This window comes from Tyto alba, unplaced genomic scaffold (genome assembly GCF_018691265.1).
Source record: "Tyto alba isolate M040663 unplaced genomic scaffold, T.alba_DEE_v4.0 Super-Scaffold_1, whole genome shotgun sequence".
NCBI lineage: Eukaryota > Metazoa > Chordata > Aves > Strigiformes > Tytonidae > Tyto > Tyto alba.
The window spans coordinates 290,070-312,822 of NW_024881261.1; the positions used below are offsets into that span (position 1 = coordinate 290,070).

The window sequence follows — 22,753 nt, forward strand, 5'->3', positions numbered from 1 at the left end:
TTGGTGCCCGTGCAAGCACTACAGAACAGGGAGCAGGATTCCCTTGCCGTATGACCCAGAACATGCGGAGGGATTGGTGAAAAGCAGCACACTAACCTAAAGACAGTTTTCTCTTTGTATACGCAAGAGTTTAGCTTGTTAGTCTTACATCTTGTATTTTTAGCAGTATTCATATAATCAATTCTCATATTTTATCAATACTCTCTGCTTAATTAAAAAAAAAAAAAGTTTTATGAACTTGGTGTTAGCATCCCTTCCACGCCACAACGAAAGTGCCAGCTTTCAGTATATAAAAATTTATTACTATTTCTTATTATTACTGTTACTTAGTCGCAAGAAGGAAACAGAGCGAGCACTCCCTTCCCACTCCCCAGACTGTTTGCACAGCCCCAGATGTGGGAACGGCGTGGGAAGAGAGAGGCGAAGGGGTGAAGCTGGAAATGACCCTTCGTGGCCGTTTCCCTCGATGTGGGCAGGGTCCGGGCTCAGAAGTGTCTGCTTCCACCTTGGCAGCGCAGACCTTGTTTTGCAGGCACCTGAGTGAGTTGAAGAGCTGTGGCCTGTGGGCAGCTGCGGAGTTCAGCGCCGCTCAGCGCCGCGGCGCCGCGGCAGGCAGCACGGCACCAGCACGCTGTGCAGCGGCTTGGGGCAGGGGGTGACAACCACCACCAAGTGCAACTGAAGGAACTAACAGCGCGTTTGGGGAGGTGGAGTCCAGTTACTGGGACTTCGGCCAGAACATCTGTCTAGACGTCTGTGCGCCTGCAAAAATGTTCTGGGATCTTTGATGGCAAGAAGCGGTCACGATCTTGGATCTTCATCTTATTTGAAAGACAACAGAAGACAGAGTAATGTGCCTGTTGTCCGGATTCCTCAGCAGCTCTGCGGACAGGGTGCAGCCTCCCGCACAGCCACACCGAAACGCCCACAGCAGGCCTCACCACGAGCGCCAGTGTATGACAGCCCCTTGCTCTGGGGGGCGGGGGGTCTGAGTGCAGGACCTGAGTCCATCACACCTTGTAATGCAGATCAACGACAGCCAGGGCTCAGCTGTCCTGACTTTAACTTTGCAAGCCAAAATTGTACTTAGTGAAATATTTCATCCCTAACATTGGCAGCGTGTACAAAACAAAACATGCATATGAGCTAGTTTGAGATTTGGTTTTGCAAGGAAGCAAAAACAATTGATAAAATTGAGAAAGAAGGAGCTGGCAGCAGATAAGCTGCCATCAGAAGATGGTGACTGCCCTCCTTGATGACAGTGCTATGGCCTCAGAGAGCTGCTCCTGTAGTTTCATACACAAGTCTGCAAGCATGTGGGCAGGGGATGGGAGAGGAGATGATACTTAGCTCATATTAGAGGGTATTTCTTCAATTTCACTTATTACATCAATTAGACAAAGTCAAAATTTGTGTTTCATCCACAGGGATTTTTGGGATGGAATATTTTCACCTGGTCTTGCATTTTCTTACCAAGGGTTCATCTCCGGCGTAGTACTTTATTTTTTATTTTTGTTCTAGACAATAATAGATTCATACAGTAGATACATTAGCGTACAATGTTAATGGTATCAAAATACATCATTTGGATGTTAATGCGCTGTCTCATAGTATTCAGATACTGAGGCAGCAGAGAGTAAAAATGCGGTTGACTAATATTTATTTACCTCCTCTTGCTCCTGTTCATACGGTCCTCCCCATCCATCCCCCCGAAGCTCGCTGCTGGTTTTAGAGCAATGTCAGCAGTTGTCAGTCGCAACTCTCACAAACCCTCCTATTTACTCTCAGTTTAACTTCTAATTCTTCTGTCAAACATCTTCCATTTTCTCCCAATGCTTCTTTATCCCTTTACACAGTCTTACATTATGCCCCTTTCAAGCTCCATTCTGGCCATACCTCAAGGAGTGGCAGTACCTCGGCCTGACAGGGGTTCCTAAGTACTCCAGGATCTGACATCTGACAGCAGCAGTCTGTCACTCTCTCTGTGGGGCAGTGCTAGGAAGGGACACAGAAAATCTTTCTCCCAGCTAGCCATTTTCATCTGGGAAGGGCAAGACCGACTTGCTGCCACGTCCCACGGGCAGTGTCCTGTGACCACCTTGCTCTTCCTATGGTTTTCACCACTCTCCCCCAGTACTCCAGATCATCCTTGCCCACTCCTCCCTCCTCGGTAGCCCTGTCTCATTGTCCTAGTCCCTCATCAGCTAACTGGCTAGAGCCTTCCTCTTCTGGCTGCTTCTGCAAGTCTTGGTCCCCTTTGCCTGGAGACCCAGAGCTGGTCTGAAGCTTCACCCTTCCGAGCCCCAGCTATGCCCTCCCCTGCATGTGGCTGCCAGGTGGCTCCTGCAGAGTTTTGGTTCTGGATTTTGTTCCTCCTGCATTTCATGCCTGGAGGCTTCCCACTGCTACTCGCTCCAATGGGATGTAAAGCAGAGGAAGGCTCATTTATTACTTGCCCGCAAGTGCACAGGGCATGGCCCTTGGTAGCCATGAGGAAAATCCCGGGTTGTATCCAGTCTAGCTGTAATTTGCAAGAAACTTAACCACTAAAATAGCAACAGCAATCTCTACTGAGATTTGAACATATCTGTGAAAAGAAATTTTTCAAGGGTTCTATACCTTGGCCAGGTGTTCGCATCATTTCACAGAGAGATCAAAAAAGCACAACTTAGATACAAAGACTACTCACAGTATTTCTGATCTCTGCCTGAGAGCAGAATGACACCAAACTGAATTGACAGAAAGGTCTGAAGAATCTGCAAACCATTCATGCAACAATGTGTTTTTGCCAAACCTTGTTCTGGCTGAAAGCACTAATGGTGATATCAAGTAGAAGAGTTTTTCTGGTAAAAAAATCGTATCTGTTTTCCCTCACATCCTTTTACCCTGACCAGGTACACAACTAATGAAATACACTCAGAGATGTACACACTGCTGGTCTTCTGTTATCACACTCAATCAATAAGAACAATTTAGAGCAGCGGTAACCTCTCCATGCATACTTCCATTGTCCCAGGGGATCAATATAATCAGTATCGCAGCTGGCTGGTGAGAAATAATGAGATTATGATAACAAAAAGGCAAGCTTTCCAAATTTTTTCTTAGTGTATGCCAAAACATCATACTTTTCTATCTGTCCATAAAGGACAAAATAGCAGTATTTAAGAATATTCTAGCTATTTAAAAAAAGTATATAAAAATATGTTTTTATCTATGATTTATTGAACTTTACTTTAACTTTGTGAATGCGGTATTTCTTTCCCTTAAAAGCAACTGCGAGATTTGACTTCTTCATTCTTGGAAACAGGCCATACATGTTTAAAACTACTGAATTTTCCGTAGATTTCTCCTGAACAGGACTGCTACTTGCAAAAATCTCGGGTTTGTTTGATAGCAATACTTGTCTATGCATAGCTAAAATTCACCTAAGGGATATAGCTGATTAAAATCATGCCAAATTATTCTAATAGTCTTAGCAGTTACAGAACATGTTTACTGAAACCGAACAAGCAGATTCTAAGCTCCTGCCTCGTTCCTGATGCGCCTCTTGGATCCCCCCCGAGCAGCGGCACAAGGCTCGGCACCCCACTTCCAGTCTATCCCCAGCGAGTGCCATTGCTTGTCAGTTTTCAACAGCTTGAGGCAAAGGCTGCCTTTATGGTTGCAATAAAGTATTTTAACAGGTTATCTGGGTCCAGTGCTTAAAAGTAGCTACACATCTCTTAGCACACAATCACGTCAGATCTATTTTACGAGCAGCTATAAAAGAGGATCAGCTGAATCCGAGCAATGAGCGCTGCTGGCATGCAGACTGCACGGTCACTGTTTATGTAGTGATGGAGGGGGTGTGGGAAGACTAAACATTTATGAAAGGAATGAAGATCATTATAATTTCTACAGTATGTATGGGAACATTCACATTTTACCTACCGTGCTAGTAACAACCATGTTTTAGCTAGCTGGTTAAACAAATGGATTATATACAAATCTTACCTGGGAGGAAATGAGATGTCCAGTTCATACAATCTGTCTTTAAAGACTGACAGCTCTCTGTCAAATTCTAAAAGCTATAAAAGATAAGAAATAAATGTATTCACTCTTTGGTGTTGAGCTGAAGTAATCTAAAAATACTACATTATATAAAAGGATATAAACAGACATTTTGATTACACAGCTTGAAGTATATCCCTCATGTAATAGTTTTTAAAACATAGTGCAAACCACTCAGTACTATTTTGATACATAAACAGTTCATTGAGAAAAGTGTTCAAAATGTTCCTTTTCATCTCAGTGAAACACGTAGCACTGGCTCTTTACAGCAGTGACCTGTATGTACACTTACTATTTCAAGACGGATAAATTTTTTCAAATTTTATTAGCAATCTTTTCAAAGATAAACCAGACTAGCATTAAAAAAAGTACAGCAAACTGATATCCTAATCAGCCCACAAAAATGCCAGAAAAAAAGTATCATATGACTTTATATTATCTTTAGCTCAGATAAGAAGGTACAATAAACACAAGGATGTGCACATCACTCTTCCTAAGCAAAGACAAGCAGTGTTTTCGTACACCTCTTTTGGGTGGTGCATGTCAGATAGCAGAAAGAGGGATACGTGACAATAGGTAAAATGTGTTCCCAGGCAGCAGCCAAGATATAGTGCTAGAAGCAGGTATTTAACAGAGATGTTCATAAGTCTAGATTTAACGTCCTACATAAATATTAGTCCTTGCCGAATTTGTTTTCCCCCAGAACTCTACAGAGAAAATAAATATCTGCAATCTTTTGTTCATAAACACAAACCTGGTCATAACAAGTCAATGATAATCGTCCACATTAAACCCGTAATTGTTCTGATGGACATAAATAACCTTATTTCAGAACCATGGCTGGTGTTAAGCCTGACGTCTGAGGGAATTAGCGAGTTGAAAGACAAAAAGCTCATAATCTGCACTGTTACTGGCCGTCACTCTAAGTGCCACTTTCTATTTTGACAAGCGTGTCATCCAAACAGTATCCCGTACGACGGCGGTGTGTTTGCCCACTGTTCATTAATCATGTCCCATCTCACAGCTGTGCTGATACCATTGTATGAATGGCAGAGGTTCCCAAAGAAATTAGATTGTGTCCCTCTTTCCCCTCCGCCACCTCATAAATCATTCCTGAAATGTGCAATTAGCAGCTACTTGTACACATTAATTATCTGTGTGAAAAGCAGCTACCTGAACCACCTGCACTGCTGATTAGCTACCTCTCCAAGGCCCACCCAGCCTTCTCCAGTTTTGTGTTGCTCTATGTATGTACTTTTACATGAGGATGCTAAATAATGGGCAGCTTTCCCTATTTTAGTGCATCCGACACCAAACTCTGTGACGGTACATGGGAAGAGATTTTGCAATACAAATAATTGCAGATAATTTGTACATGTTTTAACATCTGATCAAAGGCTCCAGCATCTGAGATGTTTGCCTAAATATGTATAAACATCTGTGTGGAAACTTACAGTATGTATCAAATAAATAATATGCTCAATCCTAGAAATGTTGGGATGGTTCAAGCACTGTTCTTACGGAAGCAATCTCAACATACTTCAGGGAAAAAATGGTTTTATCATGCATGTTTGCAGACTATGATCATGTATTTAAGTATGTATAGATAGATGTGTAGCCCAAATATATACATACAAACTGGCTGTGAAAACAAATGTTACCACCCCTTTCCTGCTTCATGAGCCTCCTCCTTAAAGATGTTATCTGCCCAATATGAATCGAGCATAGGAAAAATATCTACCATGCCCAGTTAAAACTTATTTGAAATATATGTCTATTAATACAGTGCAAATACATTTTTCCTACTGTTGCCAAGTAAACAGATCAGAGCAGGGAAGTGGAAGCATCAGGAGAAAGAGGGCTCTTTCTGAAGTGTGAAAACTGCAAGGACTGAATAAAAGAACAATGCTCCATAGAACACAATGGTATAAATTACTCATGGGCATTCCAAGGGCTGGCGATGTTAAATAGATGCATTGTCCTCTCACACCAATTCACACTTTCAAAATTTTACACATTCAGATTGTTCTTGCTATGATGATATTTGCATGCTAAATGAAAGCCAGCGTTGAGAGGACTAGGCATTCAGATGTGCAGTATTATCCGAAGGAGTTTCTGATGTGTTTATCTGCTGCAGTTGCTTGTTTAGTTGTGTCTGTGCTATGCAGATGAGCTGCTGACACTGGTGACAGAGAGGACAAATACTAGGAACAAGACTGTATTGTGTGCTGCGCTCTCTATCAGTTCCCCAAGTTTCCCCAGGTAGAGGGGACATCATTAACCTGAAATGACAAAGCCGAAAACTCACAATGACCCAGCTGGATGTCAAGCCCAACTAGGTGCCTAGACGAAATATTCAGGGAATGCTCGTTGTAGACAATTCATCCTCACATGTAAAACATTTAAATATTTTCAGTGGATTATTTGCACAAACTTTTATTTTGTGCTATATTTTTAATACTAACAAATTATTTTTCCTATATATTAAGTGAATATGTTACAGTATCTGTAACCTACTGTTCAAATCTGTCCACAAACTATGCAGACATCTGCTCATTCTTAGGAAGGGCAATGACAAGTTATTTGTGTGTTCAGGACTGCGTAGTGTGAACCCACATAACAGCTTTTCTTTATTTACCTGGTAGCACTGCAGACACTGGGGGAGATGAGAGGGAGAAATGATGAAAACTTGAATTCTGCATTTTGAGAAAATTCCAGTTGATTTTTTTCAGTAGAAGAGCACGTTTTGACTATTACTTTCTTTGGTATCAAAGGCACTTGGGTTCTCATTTAAACATGTAATCCCGGAAGTGCAAGATTATTGGTGAAAAACCAAGGCGTTCACTAGGTCTTGTCACAAATAGTTATAAATATCACAATATTGTACAGCATTGTGAATAATGTAATTGTTGTAACAGTAAACATGAGTATGTCTGTCACTCTAAATGCCTTAAAAAATTATAAAGAAATTAAGTTCAAAGCCTAAAAATCAATATATTGTTCTAGTTAATTTTCTCATTATAAGATCATCCTTAAGCATCAAATCTTTAAGGTTTTACATGACGTGCTAGTGTAATTTGAGCAACTACGCAGAGATTTTAAAATGCTGTGGCTGGAAGTTAATTCCAGAACTATGTCATAGGGAGTTTAGAAGACTTTTTTTTCCCCAACTCAGTTTCACCAATGTATTTATACCTAGACGATAGCAAGGATGATGCAGGGCCTACGTTTTATCTGCTGTAACCATTGAGTTGCTGATATCATGTCAAGATATTTGCCCTACAGTGTCCGGTGATCAGCCCAGCCAGAACGCTGGATGAACACCTTCCACAGGAAAATACCATCCATACATACGAGGAATATATCTACAGTTAGCTAATATCCCGTGAGACACAGATATAATACACCTTGGGGAATACAGCCATGCAGTATGTGTAAGGCGGCAGGCAGCACACATCCACTGGCCTATGACTGTGAGAAAACACTCATAGGGTAGAATATGATTTTTAAAACCAGGTTAAATTTATCAATAGGATTTTGCAGTCTGAAGTTAGGTATTTCCGTGCAGCAAACTTCATGAGCCTGAAGTTTCAGTTAGTTGGCACACTCAAGCTCCTACTGACCTGAATGGGAATTGCTTTGCTCTCAGTGAAGTTCCCTGCACAGAATTAAAGAGTGACTGCATTTGTAGTAAGGGATATTCCCTATTTAATTTGGGTAGAATTAGAAGTATTTAGGGCTGTTGCCTGTAGTGGCTGCAGTGCCCATCCCCTCCTAAGAGAATTAGCAAAACTGTTGTTTTTCCAGGCAACTCTCACCTGTAAAAGCTGCCGAGGAGCATTTCGTTTTTTCCTCCCCTTTTCTTGTCAGCACAATGATGTACAGGTGCACTGGTGCACGAGGGCGGAAGAGAAGGCCGTGCACGCCACATGGGCACGGGGCCCTGCACAGGACTGTCTGCAGAACCCGCGTGGCGCTCAGTAAGGAAAAGCTGAGTCGGGCTGGGCGGATGGTCTCGGCACTGCAGCCCGTCTGACGGGGACTCCAGCGCGCTCCCAGGGCTGGAGAACGGGCTCCCGTTCACCCTCCCTATAGCTCATGGGGGGACGCATGTGGTTAAGCAGTGTGTGCTTTGGCCAAAGAAAACAATTATCTGGAATACTGAATTTCGATATAATGTAGCTTGACACTAACCGAAGGATTATAACAGAGTCCTGCCAGCTGTAGAAATCAAGGTAATTTTGCTTGCTTCAGTTTAAAGCAATGAAGCACTCTTAAAAGATCAGTGTCCATCGGTATACTGCAGTGGGCCACCTTGGCTAAAATCACACACGTATGAACCCTTTAAAACAGGGCAACTTAATTCAGTCATTGGAGTAGAACAACGGCAATTACTCATCAAGACCTACAGACCAAAGTCAGAGCACTGGTAGATCAGAAGGTGATATTAGCAGCATTTATCAAATCCATCTGCAGGGCCCACCAGAGAATTCACAGCTGTGAAAGGGAAATGAAGTTTCAGACCAAAAAGAGGAGATGAGCATACAGAAATGACCTTAGAGAATTAAAATATGTGGACACTGGTCACTGTAACCTCCTTTGCCAGTCCTGTATAGCACATGATTTTTTTCAAGAGACTTTGGAAATACAGTAATTTTATCCAGCTTTCCAGTCAAAGAAAAATATTTAGAAACTGATTCAGCAGTCTACTGACTTCAAATAAAGGTCTGTGGAAATGCTGATCCCTCCCACATATCCACGAAAATGTCATATGCAACTCTGCTCTGGCCTTACGTTAAAGCTACTGTTTTCTCTAGCTAAGGCTTTGTAAAATATTCCATTACTATATATTTTGAATCTTATTTTTCCTTCTTTCATAAAGCCATTCTTTAAAATCATATTCTACATAAAAGAGCCAAAATTATTGAATATAAACGTATCACTTACACTGCTTTTGTATATTATTATTTTTCTGCATATTTCTGAGAATTTGTCTATAGGTCTTGATTGGCAGTGTTGTCCAATCATAAACTCCTACATAAATGTGGATATATGGCACACGAGAAACTGCACCAAATATAATTTTCTCAGCACTAGGAGAGTTAGGCACAGGTAGTATCAGACTGTCAGCACTGAAGGCTCCCTGTGCCAGTGCTCATTCAGAAAACCTCTGATTTCAGTGGAAGCTCCCCCTTGAAAATGCCTTTTTTTTTTTTTTTTTTTTTTTTGACAATGTGCCCCTCTCTCTCAAGAGATATCCCAATGGCTCAAAGGACATGGACATTCAAACTTTTCAGAAAGCTGTTCTGGAAAATGCATCTAAAAATAATATCTCTGTTACGGAGTTATTTAGATTGCTTAAACTGTTTAGGAAGAATCCCACTTTCCTTTGATGTCTATTGATCACTAGAGTAATTACTGGAGACCACTCTCGGCTCCCTGTCCTGTCTCCTCGCCCGTTTCTCCCATCCCCACACTCCCCATCCTCCCCACGCCCTCCGAGCCCGGTTTGGGCTGCAGGGCCGGGGCAGGGGGGGCGGTAGCCGCCCGCCCCAGCACCGGGGACCCCCGGGCACCGGCCTCTCCCGGCGGGGCAGGAGCCCCGTGCTGCAGGGCGCAGGGAAGCCCCACGGGCTTTGCAGTGGGGCGACACGTTCAGGGGCAGCGCCCGGCAGGCTGCTGAGGAGTGTGCTGGGGGCTCAGGGCCTTCAGCTGGCGCAGCTCCACCACCAACCCCTCCCAGAGTTCGCGTGCTGCAGTGCTTCTCCCTCTGACAGAGACTCAGTGCCTTACGATGCCTGCTGGTCCTGTGATGCACGCACACCTGAACACTGAACTTCCAGTGGAGGCTGTAGCACTTCCAGGCAGTTCACCTGCTTGGATTCTGCATATAATCTCGGTTTTCCTAATTGCCCTGCCCGGATCCTTTCAAACCAAGTCCATGGGCTGCAGGCTGAAACTACCCTTATGGATAAGCTGGAAGTTAAACACCCTGCTGGTAGCTTCCCAGGGCTCAGTCACCCCTCTGACCTGCAACATGCAGCAGAGAATCCAGATCTTACCCTGGGATATTTCTGTTGCTCGTAAAAAAAAAAAAAAAAAAAAAAAAAAAAAAAATGTAAAATCAGAATCCTGTTGTACTACTCAGGTAATTAGTTCTTAGTAAGGAGACTAAACGTAAGTAAATGCAAAGAATGAACTTGTTAGTTAAGAAGTTAAAAGCACTGAATCAGGTGAAGCACAGCCTTTCACTCAGGCAGCAGCAGTTACCCGCATTAACATTCTGCTGACAACAAAAGTGCCTTTCACATCCCAAGGGCTCCTCCCCGAAACGCTGCTCTGCAGAAGCAGATCATGTCCCATCCCTCCCACTCCACAGAGCCCGATGAAGAGCCCAAAGCATCTGAAATGCAGCACGATGGCTCACAGCTTTCACACACAGAGACTACAGCTCCCGTCATCCTATGCTCCAGCCCGATTTCTCCAACGAACGTTATTTGTTCTTTAGGACGCCAACGCAGTGTGGAAGCGATGAGGACCTCCTGCTGACTGCCAGTTCTCAGTGCCTTCACCAGCTGGTCAAAGTCTGAATGCATGCTTCCTGTTTTCTAATGGTAAAAAGTGGATTTTGTCACTCACTCTCCTGGGATTCCTGTGCTTGCCTTGATTTAAAAAATTTGACTCTGCAAAACTGCATTCATGAAGGTTTCCCTTTTCAAAATGTTACAGGAATGGACACCTAAGCACGACTGTAATTAATTCATAAACTGTTCACAGCAGTTTGTAATATAGGTCATTCAAACTTGTAATATAGGTCATTCAAAATGGCAAGAATGACTGAGTGGATGCTAAACAAAATATTTTAGTTTGGAATATCCTGCTTGCAAATGTGACAGATTCAGTGGATTATTTCATTAAACTTTACATGTCTGTTACTGTGAAACAACATGAATTTGTACCACTAGGGAGTTCAAACTAGCATGCATTGCCCTGCCAAATTGTCAGTTTATGAGCAGCAATTTGACAAAAGCATAAAAATATGTAGAATATGGTTTTAGTATTACTTGTAGAGTGATAAAAAATGCAATGGAACTTTCTTGAAGAAAGACTACGATCCATGTATTCTTACTTGGGCAAGACTCCTGCTGCAGGTTGAAACCACCTTAAATGAAAGAGGCAGTTTCAGGATGCATAGGATTTCCTTACAACCAGTCCTAGGTAACAATGGTCCTAAGCAATCAATTTCCTTCCTCTATCCTAATTTGCCCTTATACATCATATTCAAGATTTTATCTGGACAGGGGCTGGTTGGCTCAGTGGATAAACCTCTGCCTTTTCACCTCTGGGATCATGGTTCAAGTCAAACCCTGATGAAATGCACTTGATCGTCCTAATCTAGTTCTTAGTGGACAGTATTCCCATTATCTTTAAAAGGGTCAGAGCCAAGGCCATTGGGAAGAGTGCGTTGTGCTATATCTTGTCTGTTGATTAATACATTTTCAGTGATGCCAGATCCTTAACCTTCATGAGCACACATATTCTCACAAAAAGCTTAATAAAGGTCCCTCATGGACTAAACCTTTCTTCTCAATTTGCATATCATTTCAGGATTTCCTGGGAATATTAAAAAAAACCCACATAGACTACTCATAATTTAAAAGTATATTTGCCTGAACCGTTTGTAGTAACACCGCTAAGTTAATTAGCATGATAACAGATCACTTTAAATCATTACTTGGCATAGGGAGAAAAAGACCTTTATAACTCAATCCATTTTTACAGCACATTATAGTTTTCTTCTTGTAACATACCAGTTGAAGCTAAACAGACGCAGAGAGTAAAGGGAATCTACCCTTGAAGGCTGATTTCACTGTTCAAAACATAGCAATTGAGTCAGAATGTGCTCTCCCTTGAGGCATACTGGTCGTTCTCTGCAGCAGGAGGACTGCTGATGGACCACTGACAGCAATGTGAAGCTCTTTGCTTGTTTTTTTCCCATTGTAATAATGATTAAAGTAAGAAATGGAACCACTCCCATTTCATGAGTATCTAGGTTGGAGACCACTGGGCTTTTGAGGGTAGCTACCTCAAATCTCTTTTGGAATTAATGCTGGCAACACCACCAGTGTCCTCCGACCACCCGGGAGGCACTGTGGGCTGGCACCCCAGGGCTCACCTCTTCTGCCGCCCGGCGAGGTAGCGACCCCAGCTACAGAATTAGTCACTGGTTTCCACAAACAGCAATGGACAAGGGAGATTATGATTTTAGCAGGAATAACATCCGGTTCAACTCTTGAGACAACTAACTCACTGATTACTTTGATTACACAGTGGTGGTCAAAATCTCAAGGACAGTACATTACTTTCTATCTGGGTTGATTCTTTAATATCATTCAGATGAAGACAGGAATGTATGCACCATTTCTGATTGTGCTTAAAGATTATAAAATGAATCCTAATGATTAAATCGTTCCTCTGTAGTCATTAAGAGTTTTTACATTCTTACTATATATTTATTTAATTGACCACTGAAGAAATAGCATTTAGCTCGTGGTTCTTTTCTATAAGTCAATAACATGATTGTCATTTTTTCATTAAATAATTACCCCGGCTTACTTTTGATTGTTTTGAAATTAACAGGGAGCTCCCAAACACAAGATATTTTGGAAAAAACATAGCCTGATTTACCATAAATGATTAAGGAATTAAAAAAAAAAAAAAAAGGTAAAGCTGTCTTTGTTCAAGAACTCCCTGCACGCTGCTGCTCTCCTGAAGGCACTGGCATGCTGATTTGTATCACTCGAGCGCTGGCAAATCCAAGGCTACAACCAGCCTGTGTGTGAGTAATGCACTGGCGAGTGAGCGTGAGGTCAGGGAGAGTGGGCAGCACTGCAGACCCCTCTGGGAAGCCCACGCAGAAAGCCTGGGCGCTCCCCGAGCGCCCCCCACGCAGGGGCTCCTCGTGCTCCTCGGGCGGGTGCGGAGCAGGAGCACAGAGGTGCCGGGGGTGCCGGGGGTGCCGCCTCTCCAAGGGTGCGAGCGGCCAAAGCTGTTACGATTTTTCTAATTCAAAGGCAACGACTGAAACCGGAATCCGTCTGGCACTGAGGCAGGACTCTCCCTGCTGCACCCCCTCGGCCCCCCGTCGCCACCGCCGCTCCGTAACAGCCCTCCCCGTAGCACCGAGACACGGTAGTTCTGCTGTAGGTACGGCAGTTACACCCTGGTCCACCCCAGCTTTGCTGTACAATTCAGAACATATGAATTAAATATTAAGACAGCTCTGCATTACTGCTACAGCTATTTTCAAATTGTTGGTTTTCTCTTTTTTCTGTCACTACACAGCTAGATAAATCTGGGTGTTCCTTTTTGAAATAATATTACAGAGAACGGTCATTGCACTTCAAGGTAATACATATAGGTCATTGTTAAGCTAACTTTGGAAAAAGCTACAGATAAGTCTGGATAAACTACAGATTAGTTCAGAAAAATTAGATCTGACAGATTACTGTATGCATTTCAAACTGAATTTCTGTCGAACAGATAATTTGTATCTATATCAGATTTTTCATAAAAAATACTCATTTTTATAAATACCTCTTAAGATTCTTTTTGTTGATTACAATGTAAAAAAGAAGAAATAACTGTGTATGGACAATGATAAAGTAGCCTGTTGATCATAAATATTTGTCAGGTCTTGTCACATCTGTACACATTCCAATGTTACTGAAGAGGCACCACACTGATAAAAAAAAATACCCTCAGAAAAATCAATGGATTTTGAGCTAAAGCAGTTGCTAAACACACAGAAAACATCTTTATCCAACAGCCATAGTGCTGTGAAAATTCCCAAGCCTTGCATTGGTACAGCTAAGGAAAATTTAATCTTCCCAAATACTCATCAGGGCACTCCATCCTGCAGACTTGACAGCCCCACTTATAATTAATTATACAATTTCGATGGGAATATCGACTAAACAAAGCTATAAATCATAGAAAAAGTCAATAGGCATGGACACATTCAATCATGTCCCGACCAATGATTACTACTCTTAAAATACAATAATTATTTTCAGGAGCCAGCCTGAATTAAATTTCTGTCAGGCTGGTACAAGACCGGTGGTTGATGAAGGATGCGATGGATTTTTTGGGTTGAATTCGGCACAGAGACATTTATCCTTTTAGATAGGTAGTTTGTTTTTAGTGATCATGGTGCTGTGTGTTTAACTAGACCATGAAGATTAGATTATCTCCAATGGCTCATTATATCGTTTATCTTTTCCTTCCATGTTTGATCTGGAAGATTTCCCGCTTCTTGATGCATGAATGAAATGACTGCTGATTTTTAAATGGAATGTGCTTAAGTGGGATTCTGCCTATGCCTTCACAGACCACAGCCACGTATGTAAAGTCAACCAGCAGTCATCCAAAATACCACTAGGATGTGGTAAATGGCAGCAACAAGAACAGCTTTGCTCAGCTTCAGAAATGTACTGAGAAAAAGTAAAAATGACAAACATTTGAGTTGTTTTAAAGAAAGCTAAAAAAATATTATAATAATACATGTAGAGGAAAAGCCGGGACAGGAATGAGATTAGTACGGAAGCAGGAATTGGGATTAATGATATTACTTTGAGTTAAATTTCCCCCAAACTGCAAAACATCAGTGAAAGAAGCATTATGTATTTCCAAAAGATGCATTCACCTTGTAAACTTAAAAAACCCCCACAAACCAACTTATCTCACAGTAACTGTGTTTTTAAGCCTTGCTGCCTACACAGATACCTCTCATGGTGAGCATCCATGCCACTCACGAAAGCCGTGCTGTGAGAGGGACAGCACTCCCAACGAACAGGCTGGGTGTCAACAGATGCTGAAAGGAGAAACAGCTCCTCGCTCTCCTCACGACTCTGACTCATCAAACTCTTCTGACCTCAAGAAATGAGTGAGATCTCAGATTCTCATGTGGAATTAACCTCCTAGGTGCAAGTCAACTTAAAAACAGAGAGGGTAGTAGGGCTTCAGCTGTCCTCCTTGCGCTGGATCCTTGCAGGCAGCCCTCTGCACAGCCTGGTTCTCTATGACCAGCGAGAGAATAAGCCGTAGGTAGGGGAGAAGAAGAGAGAGGGGGGAGAGTCATGACCCCTGTGTACATCCCATCCCTACGCAAAAAGCAGCAATACACTGTGTGAGCAGGCACACTGTGTAATTGGCACAGAGTGCGGCAAAACCAAGAGGTGGGGACTAGAGCAAACGTGAAGGGGTTCTCAAAAAAGCTGAGACACAGAAGATGAATCCCGTGTCTTCTTTCATCTGGGGTACGAGGAAGGAAGGTAAAATTCTGTCATCCTGAGGAAAGGGCTGAAGAAAGAAGGGGAACCTTGGCTAGCTTGTCAGCCTTCACAAACGGCTTTGACACACGCAGTTTCCACAGAACACACAAAGTTTTCTGAAGGTTTTCTCTGTCTAGTGTAGCCTGCCCTATTTATATAGCTCAGAATATTCAACATGTGAATGCTGTTAGTTATGCACATGTAGGCAGGTCAAGATATGACACAAGCTAGTGTAGCTCTTCTGATGTCAATGAAGTTGGGCCAATTTCCACAAGCAGAGGGTCTGGCCCAGTACCCACAATAAGGCTCCCACAGGCACTATGCACATTCCTGATTTATGCACATTCCTTATTTTCATCTGTGCATATTTTTTTTGTTTTTTGTTTTTTTTTTGGATGCTTAATGTTTTTCCTTTAAATATGTAACTTCTAGGAACCTTAGATGGAAATGAGAAAGCTGCAAGCAGTGATTCAGAGGCTTTCTAAAATGAAGTGGCTACATTTAAAAATAAAATCACCTTAAAGAAGATATAAAGCCATCCTCTACAGAAAAATCATAGTCGTCATTACAGATCAGAACATCAGTGTTCCCTGTCTGCTTTCTCCTCTTAGGAAGCCCTCTATGATTGCCCAGACAGTGCCAGACTGCTGCAGGGTTTGAGCTTTCTAGTCTATTTACTCACATGTTTCTGTTATTCTTTGTACACTCAGAAGACCCCGATATTTTCCGAACAGCTTTGCGTTAAGGGCTTTTCCTAAGTTACTATGGTGCACAATGAAGAGCTAGTAAAGAAACAGGATGCTTGAAGAAATGCAGACCAGAGGACAGAGAAGAAAAGTGAATTGTCAGGTACATTTAATTTACTATTTTTTCTAAGAAAAAGAAGGTAAACAGATGCCAAATTTAAGAAGCTGTACGCAAAATAACTGGCTAAGTGAGAAGGAAATTTGGAGCACTTATTGTATTAGATGAACTATTTCTTCTTATTCTGTAGACAGAAGGGCTGGTAAGGATAAAGGGCTGGTAGGGAAATGAAATTTGTATGTTGAGTTTCCAACTTATTCCTTCAAAAGTGTTTAGCAATGAACTTACCGCCGTGCCATTGTTATCTCTAAATACATCTTGATTAAAATAGTCAAAGAGCTTCTTTTCTAATTGTAGCATAACCTAAAAAAAATAGAGGAGAAAGGTCAGCAAAGCTCTTGGACTCAGCTACCTAATACACAGCTGTTGGAAGTGACCCTTTTAGAGACATGCAACCCTTGAAAACGACACGACATCTCTACATGTCTAAAGCTCCTTGTCAGCTTGACCATTTGGTTGACTGGCAATCACTTAAAAAGATCCAATTAACTGAGCATTAGGTGTGACAATCTACACCCCTCCCCTCCCTTTAAATTATCAGTTTGAAACAACTATATTCATGCTTTTTAGAAAAGAAAGTGAACATTCAACAAGGTTTCTATTTACACAGGGGGTACAGAGGGCATTAAGTTGTTTACCTTTCGGTCATTATCAGATTCACGAAATATTAGCTTGACTACTTCATTTGTGTCAGCTGCCCGGATAGTCTGCATTGTAGCCTTTGCACATAGCGTCTAATAAAAAACACAAAGAGAGAAAGGGAAACTAGTTTATATGAAACGTAAGGCCACATTTAATTGAGCTTTATCAATCTATGTATCTTCAGTGCTCACCTGAAAATATGATTTGCTGTAGGTCAAAATAGAAAGCATTGCTAATTTAAGTCGCTTCTACTCATGATGGCTTTAAACCAATAAATTGAATTATCGTTTGGAGAGAAACAGGCAATATCAATCAGGTAAGGCAAATATTCATTTAACTTACTACCATTCACACAGGTTCTTTCACAGGTCTGACACTATCACACATTACTTGTAAACATCCTCAGAAGCCACTTCCTACAGCTAATGACCCCACAGCCCTAGCAGTTTCTGTACTGCATTCTTAACAGCTGATAAATACACTGGCATGACAGTGACGTGGGTTAACTCTTGTTTGCAGAAACTTCTGCCTTGTAAATTACTGTTCCAGATATAATTTAAAAGTCCAAGCAACACTTACACAATCTGACAATAAGTTTCACCGTTTACTCGGGATAGCAAATTCCCCATGCATCATCCTTTTAAATAAGAGACAACATCACATCTCTAAATATTTTGTGGACTGGGTGTCTAAAATATATTCTAAATCAACATTTTATCAGGCACAGTTGTATGAATTTCTGAGGAAGGGTCAGGCCTTGACTGGTTTGCCATTTGCCTGGTTGGGGCCCAGTTTCAATGGCAATCAAAGCTGACCTAGAGAATAATACAGAATAGATTCTTTAAAGGGCTTGCTCTGTTGTATTGTAACAGGTAAAAATCTGGAGCTTTTAGCAAAGCAGCTGGGCACATATTTAACTTAAAAGCATACTTTAGATTCACTGAACCTATACTTTTAGTGAAGCCTTGAGCATGTTAAGTGCTTTGAAATGCAGAAATAGACTGATTCTGAACCCTGGGGTAGGCAGGCTTCACGAAGTGCTCTGTAGGTATCCAGCTTAGGCAAAGCTTCCGCATGGAGGTTTGCTGGAAACCACAAGGCAGAAGACAGGGGAATTGAGAAAACCTTGGCATTACTCAAAGGCAGAGAGAAAACTGCCAAGATGTGAACCCACACCTGGGAGGCAGTTCAGCATCCTTTGCTACAGCTGAGGCACTAGCTGCTGATAGGATCTATGCACTGCCCTGGATAAGGGTATTGGCAACGACTATCCGTCGGAATAAAGCTTAGTTTGCTAGAGGTTCTTAACAAATGTGTGCTCGAGAAAGTAACACAGTCGCGAAGAGGCAAAAAGGTGACTTCCCTGCTCTGCCTGTCCCATTCTTTTCATAATGGCCAGGCAACAGATTTTAATTTTGCATAATATTCACTTATAAAATAAATATATTCTGTGGTAATAGGGTAATAGAATCTCACATCCCACTACACCCTTCTTTCACAAATAGAAATACTTATATTGGGATTCATTATCAGAAGTGCAGTATCTATCAGACACAATGCCATGAAACTACAGCTTACTTCTCAGTTTCCCATTTCAAATTTCTTCTAAAGGAAGATATACATGCCAAACATATCTTTAAACAAAAATCCATCTGCCTTCAAACATTGTAGATCTCAGCTGAGGTTACCAGTGCTAGAATGGAAACAATCTCTCAGTGGAATTTTTGTCCCCATTTGATAGAAAGACATTAAAACAGGATCCTTGATGAAGGTCCCTGTGGGTTGCCATAGTACAAACAAGAAGCAACAAGCTAAGCAAATTAATTTTTAAAGGATAACTTGAGTGCTATTCAGTAAAAATAAAACACAAATCTGATTTTTTTCTTTGAGTCTGTGACCTGAACGGGTGCCGATTCCCCATCTTACTGAATAAACGATGGCCTTTCCAACAAACTTTTCTTAATTGTTTCCACCCCCCTGCAAAAGCAGTGCCATGTCTGTAGATTACAAACATCTAACTCTGCATTTTATCCTAAAAAACTTGGCACACTCATGGCACCAACGCAGCCACAGGTGTCTGTGAAATCACAGTTTTCACTGGAGAAAGGAGTACTGGTCACTCGGACACAGATGCAGGCTGCCCTTCGAGAACTTCATCTGTTCCGCAGAATTTTAAGGTGTTTTTTTGAATGGCTCCGGAGGAGAGCGGGAAGATGCCGGCAGTAGCCAGTTAAACCTAACCCTGCCTGGGAGGGAGGAGGAGCGGCACGCAGGCCGTCGGGGAAGCTGCACTTATTTTAGGCCCCCCTTATTTTAAGCACAGACCTACTCACTTTTCCCTCGCATCCACCACGTACTGTAGGATCCCCTTTGTCTGTTTGGACACGTAATTGCCATTTTGCCATCTGTGTCCGCATGCGGACACGGGTGAGGTAATCCACCAGCGAGCCATTCCCAAAGTGCGCTCCCTCCGATACCGGCTATTGAAATTCAAAGCACAGATTAGCTAATCGGGTCAAACCCCAAAAAATAGCTCTTTGGGCTCATGTGTCACAAATCAGTCTGGTCGCCTTTAAACAGCACACCAGATTAGAACAAGCACCCGAACAAACCAAAGCGGAAAACCCGCCGCTCTCCAAAGCTGGTTTCTAAAGCCCTAACAAATCGCTCCATCTTTCACTCATTTAAACTTTCCAAATGAGGGTCAATACGGTCCCCGAGCATCCAAATGCTAATGCGCTTAAGTGCGCTTAAGCAGCTTTCCAGAGTGAATGGGCCAAAGAAGGGCTCGAAAAGACAAGGCAGAGTTACTGTCACTGTCAAAAAGTCATTGTAGCCACCCCCAGAGTGGTTGCAATTCAAGAAATTCATGATTTCTGTCTCTTAAAGGCATCTGCTTGAGAACATTTTTTTTTTCTGAGCTGCTTTATCTCACAACTTCAGGCCTGCTCTAAAAGAAAAAAACCCGCGATCGACTCTTGAGAACCAATACAGAGAAAGGACCCACATACCTTATTGCTTTCAAATTTCACACGCACAAAAAGTTACCTTATTCACAGACAAAAAGTGATTGGGCAAAGGTTCATTTCTTATACAAGCTGGAGCACTCCTTTTTTCCTCCTCCTTTCAATTTCTACAAAGTCGTAGTCACCCAAGCAGAAAACTTTCGGGAACATGTGCCTTTTTAGACAAGTCTACTTATGAAGGGATTTTTTGTTGCTTGTAAAGAAAATCAAAATGCTATAAAAACACACTGTTTCTTTTTGGGTATTCCCTCAAAGGCACTCTTTTACAAAGTCAGAAGAGGGAAAATCAGATACCAAAACTCTACCCAAGTTATCTTCTTTAAAAAATCTTTTTTCTTTGGAAACAAGATTTGGTTAAAAAGTTTGCAGGAGAGCTGTATTCACAGCTGAGAGAGAACTCTGTTTTCAGCCTTTGCTTAGCAAACACAGACATGTCTCATTCCCATTTTTACTCACACTGTCCACACAGGTAGATGCTTCATAGTATTTTTTAAATAATCATTTGTGATAATTTATGTGTATTGAGTTGTAAAACCTAGCACTAACTTTTCTGATAATTGCCTCAGAGCATAATAAAAACGTAGTTTTATGCAACGCTAGAAGTGAAAGTTTTTCATATTGACAAGAGACAAATCTGGAATTTCTTCTGAACTCTGCAGTCCTCAGAAACTGCGAGCCTTTTGATTTACAGCATAAGTGCAACCTTCACAATACATCTGCTACTATATATATATACACCACATTGAAATGGTTTAGACTGTATTTCTGCATACTGAAGGGTAAAAAGGGATAAAGACATTAAAACAATTGTTACATACATAAAACATACACAGACAATATTCTATACAATATAATTGCTTTTTATATTCCATTTATATGGAAACGCTCTGAACAGCTGTGAACTGTACTACTGTTTACTGCTAGCAGTGCTCTGTTGAAAATTGCAGCTGATTTTTCATTGATTTTGCACTCCTGCTTTCTGAACATCCTTTAGACTCCTGAGTCCACCTCTTGATGTGTGAGCTGAGTTATTGCATGCTTGTAATTACTTCAAATTTTTTTTTTTTAAAAATGTGGTATCCAAGCACATACAGACCCAAACTTTCTTGTTGCTTCTTTTTACTGATTCTAATGATGTATATTATTTTTTTCCAGTGATCTGAATGCTGTTCTGAGGACTTATTATTACTTTGAATTCTTCTTCTAAAAAAACCCCAGAATATATTAATTGTCCCTTTATAATTAAAAAAGTTCAGCAATAGTTGCAACTACAATTTCCAGTAAGACCCATGGATTAAACCAGAAGTCTTATTGTTAAAAGTGCCAGGAGGGAAGTGCAGAGTCTGAAGAATGCTAACATGAGCCAGCTGAAATAAGGTCTTGAGCATATGAGCAACCAAACCAATTAAATTTAAGGTATTTAATTTTATTCCAGTTACACACTCTGTAGATTCTAGCAGGATAGAAAAGACAGAGGTACATGTATCATGTAGTTATGACAGTGAAATGCTTCTTCTGAAATGCTGCTCAAAACCCTAAATCAATCTGACACTTATTAAATTAGGATAATCAAATGCTTTCTTATTATTATCTGGATGCAAATTGTATTTGAAACAATCAGCAAGGTGGAAGATTTGCTACTTTGGGAATAACAGGAACACCTGTCTTGTTTGGGCTCCTCCTTACCTCTGAGGGGTGGATATGATTTCCTGGGTATTGGGAATATACTAACAGTAAATTCACCAGATCATGTGATGTAAGAGAAACAAAATTCACAAGTGAGAAAAACAAAGTTAAATCTAATTTTCTGAGTCAATGAAAGTTGTGCATTTAGCTACAGGACAGGTAACACTGTGGTTTTTAAACTATCTGCCCTAGAAATGGAGACTTATTTCAGCTAATTTTTCACAACTGTGCGAAGGTATTCATCCATACAGCTGCTGCAAACAATTGAGGAAATTACAGAGCTAAATTCCCCAATGTAAAGCAATCAAAACCCATCTGAGAGGACATGCACTTTTACTTGAAAAAATATTGCTTAGACTATATATTAACTTGTGTTAACTTTAACTGTGTGGAAATAGCAATAATGTCTCAGAGAAGTTACTATGGTCTTAATACTAATAAGCTTCCAGGAGCTGGAATTTAACTCAGCAGTGAGATAAATGTTAGTTGAATAAAGAACAAATATTAAAAAGTATTAATGAGAAGCCACTTAAAGGATCAATATATGCAATTACTTTCTCTTTGAATATTCCCAGAGGAGTGAGCTCGTGCCCGGGGGAGCAGCGGTGGTGGAGGGAGAGCACAAACCTCCTGGCACCACTCCCGTCTCCTCTCAGCGCGCTGCTCACGTTGCACGCGTACGGTCCGTCCGTCTTCTGATGGCAAATCAATGCAAATTACATGACACTGCTGCCTGTGTTCATTTGAGGACGGATTTAACTTCACAGGCAGTTTACAGAAGCACCAATGCTGCCACCTGTGAAAGCTTGGCCCAGAAGCTGCCCGAGACCTACAGCAGCACTCTGCTCTCTACCACACGACCCTTTTGCTGATTTGTGGCAAAGGAATATTTTGGTTTTAAAAAACCTCTTTGGGTAGTGTCTCTGACAAAAAATGTTCGGCACTAAGACCCTATCTTCATGCTCCCATTCTCCCAAAGATCTCCTGCATCCCTAAAATAAGCGATCCCTGCTGGATCTTGCATTTCTTTGGGCTCAATTCCACATTAGCTGCACTAAGTTCATGGTGAAACGCATTTTCTTGTCCAGAAACATAGATCGTTCATGACAAAGTTATCAAAGTGTATCACTAGGCAATGCAAAGCCCTTTCCA

The 22,753-nt window shown here is 41.5% G+C and overlaps 1 protein-coding gene across 4 annotated transcripts in view; it reads right to left on the reverse strand.

Annotated features, from left to right (window-relative positions):
• Window positions 1-22,753, reverse strand: part of INPP5A (inositol polyphosphate-5-phosphatase A) — a 248,190-nt gene that overhangs the window by 20,908 nt on the left and 204,529 nt on the right. For all 4 annotated transcript variants that reach the window (XM_042787472.1, XM_042787459.1, XM_042787468.1 and 1 more), the window contains exons 10-12: window positions 16,886-16,981; window positions 16,476-16,550; window positions 3,994-4,067 (exon numbers count right to left, since the gene is read on the reverse strand). In XM_042787472.1, the coding sequence (XP_042643406.1) occupies window positions 3,994-4,067; window positions 16,476-16,550; window positions 16,886-16,981 (245 nt within the window). The remainder of the gene's footprint in view (window positions 1-3,993; window positions 4,068-16,475; window positions 16,551-16,885; window positions 16,982-22,753) is intronic.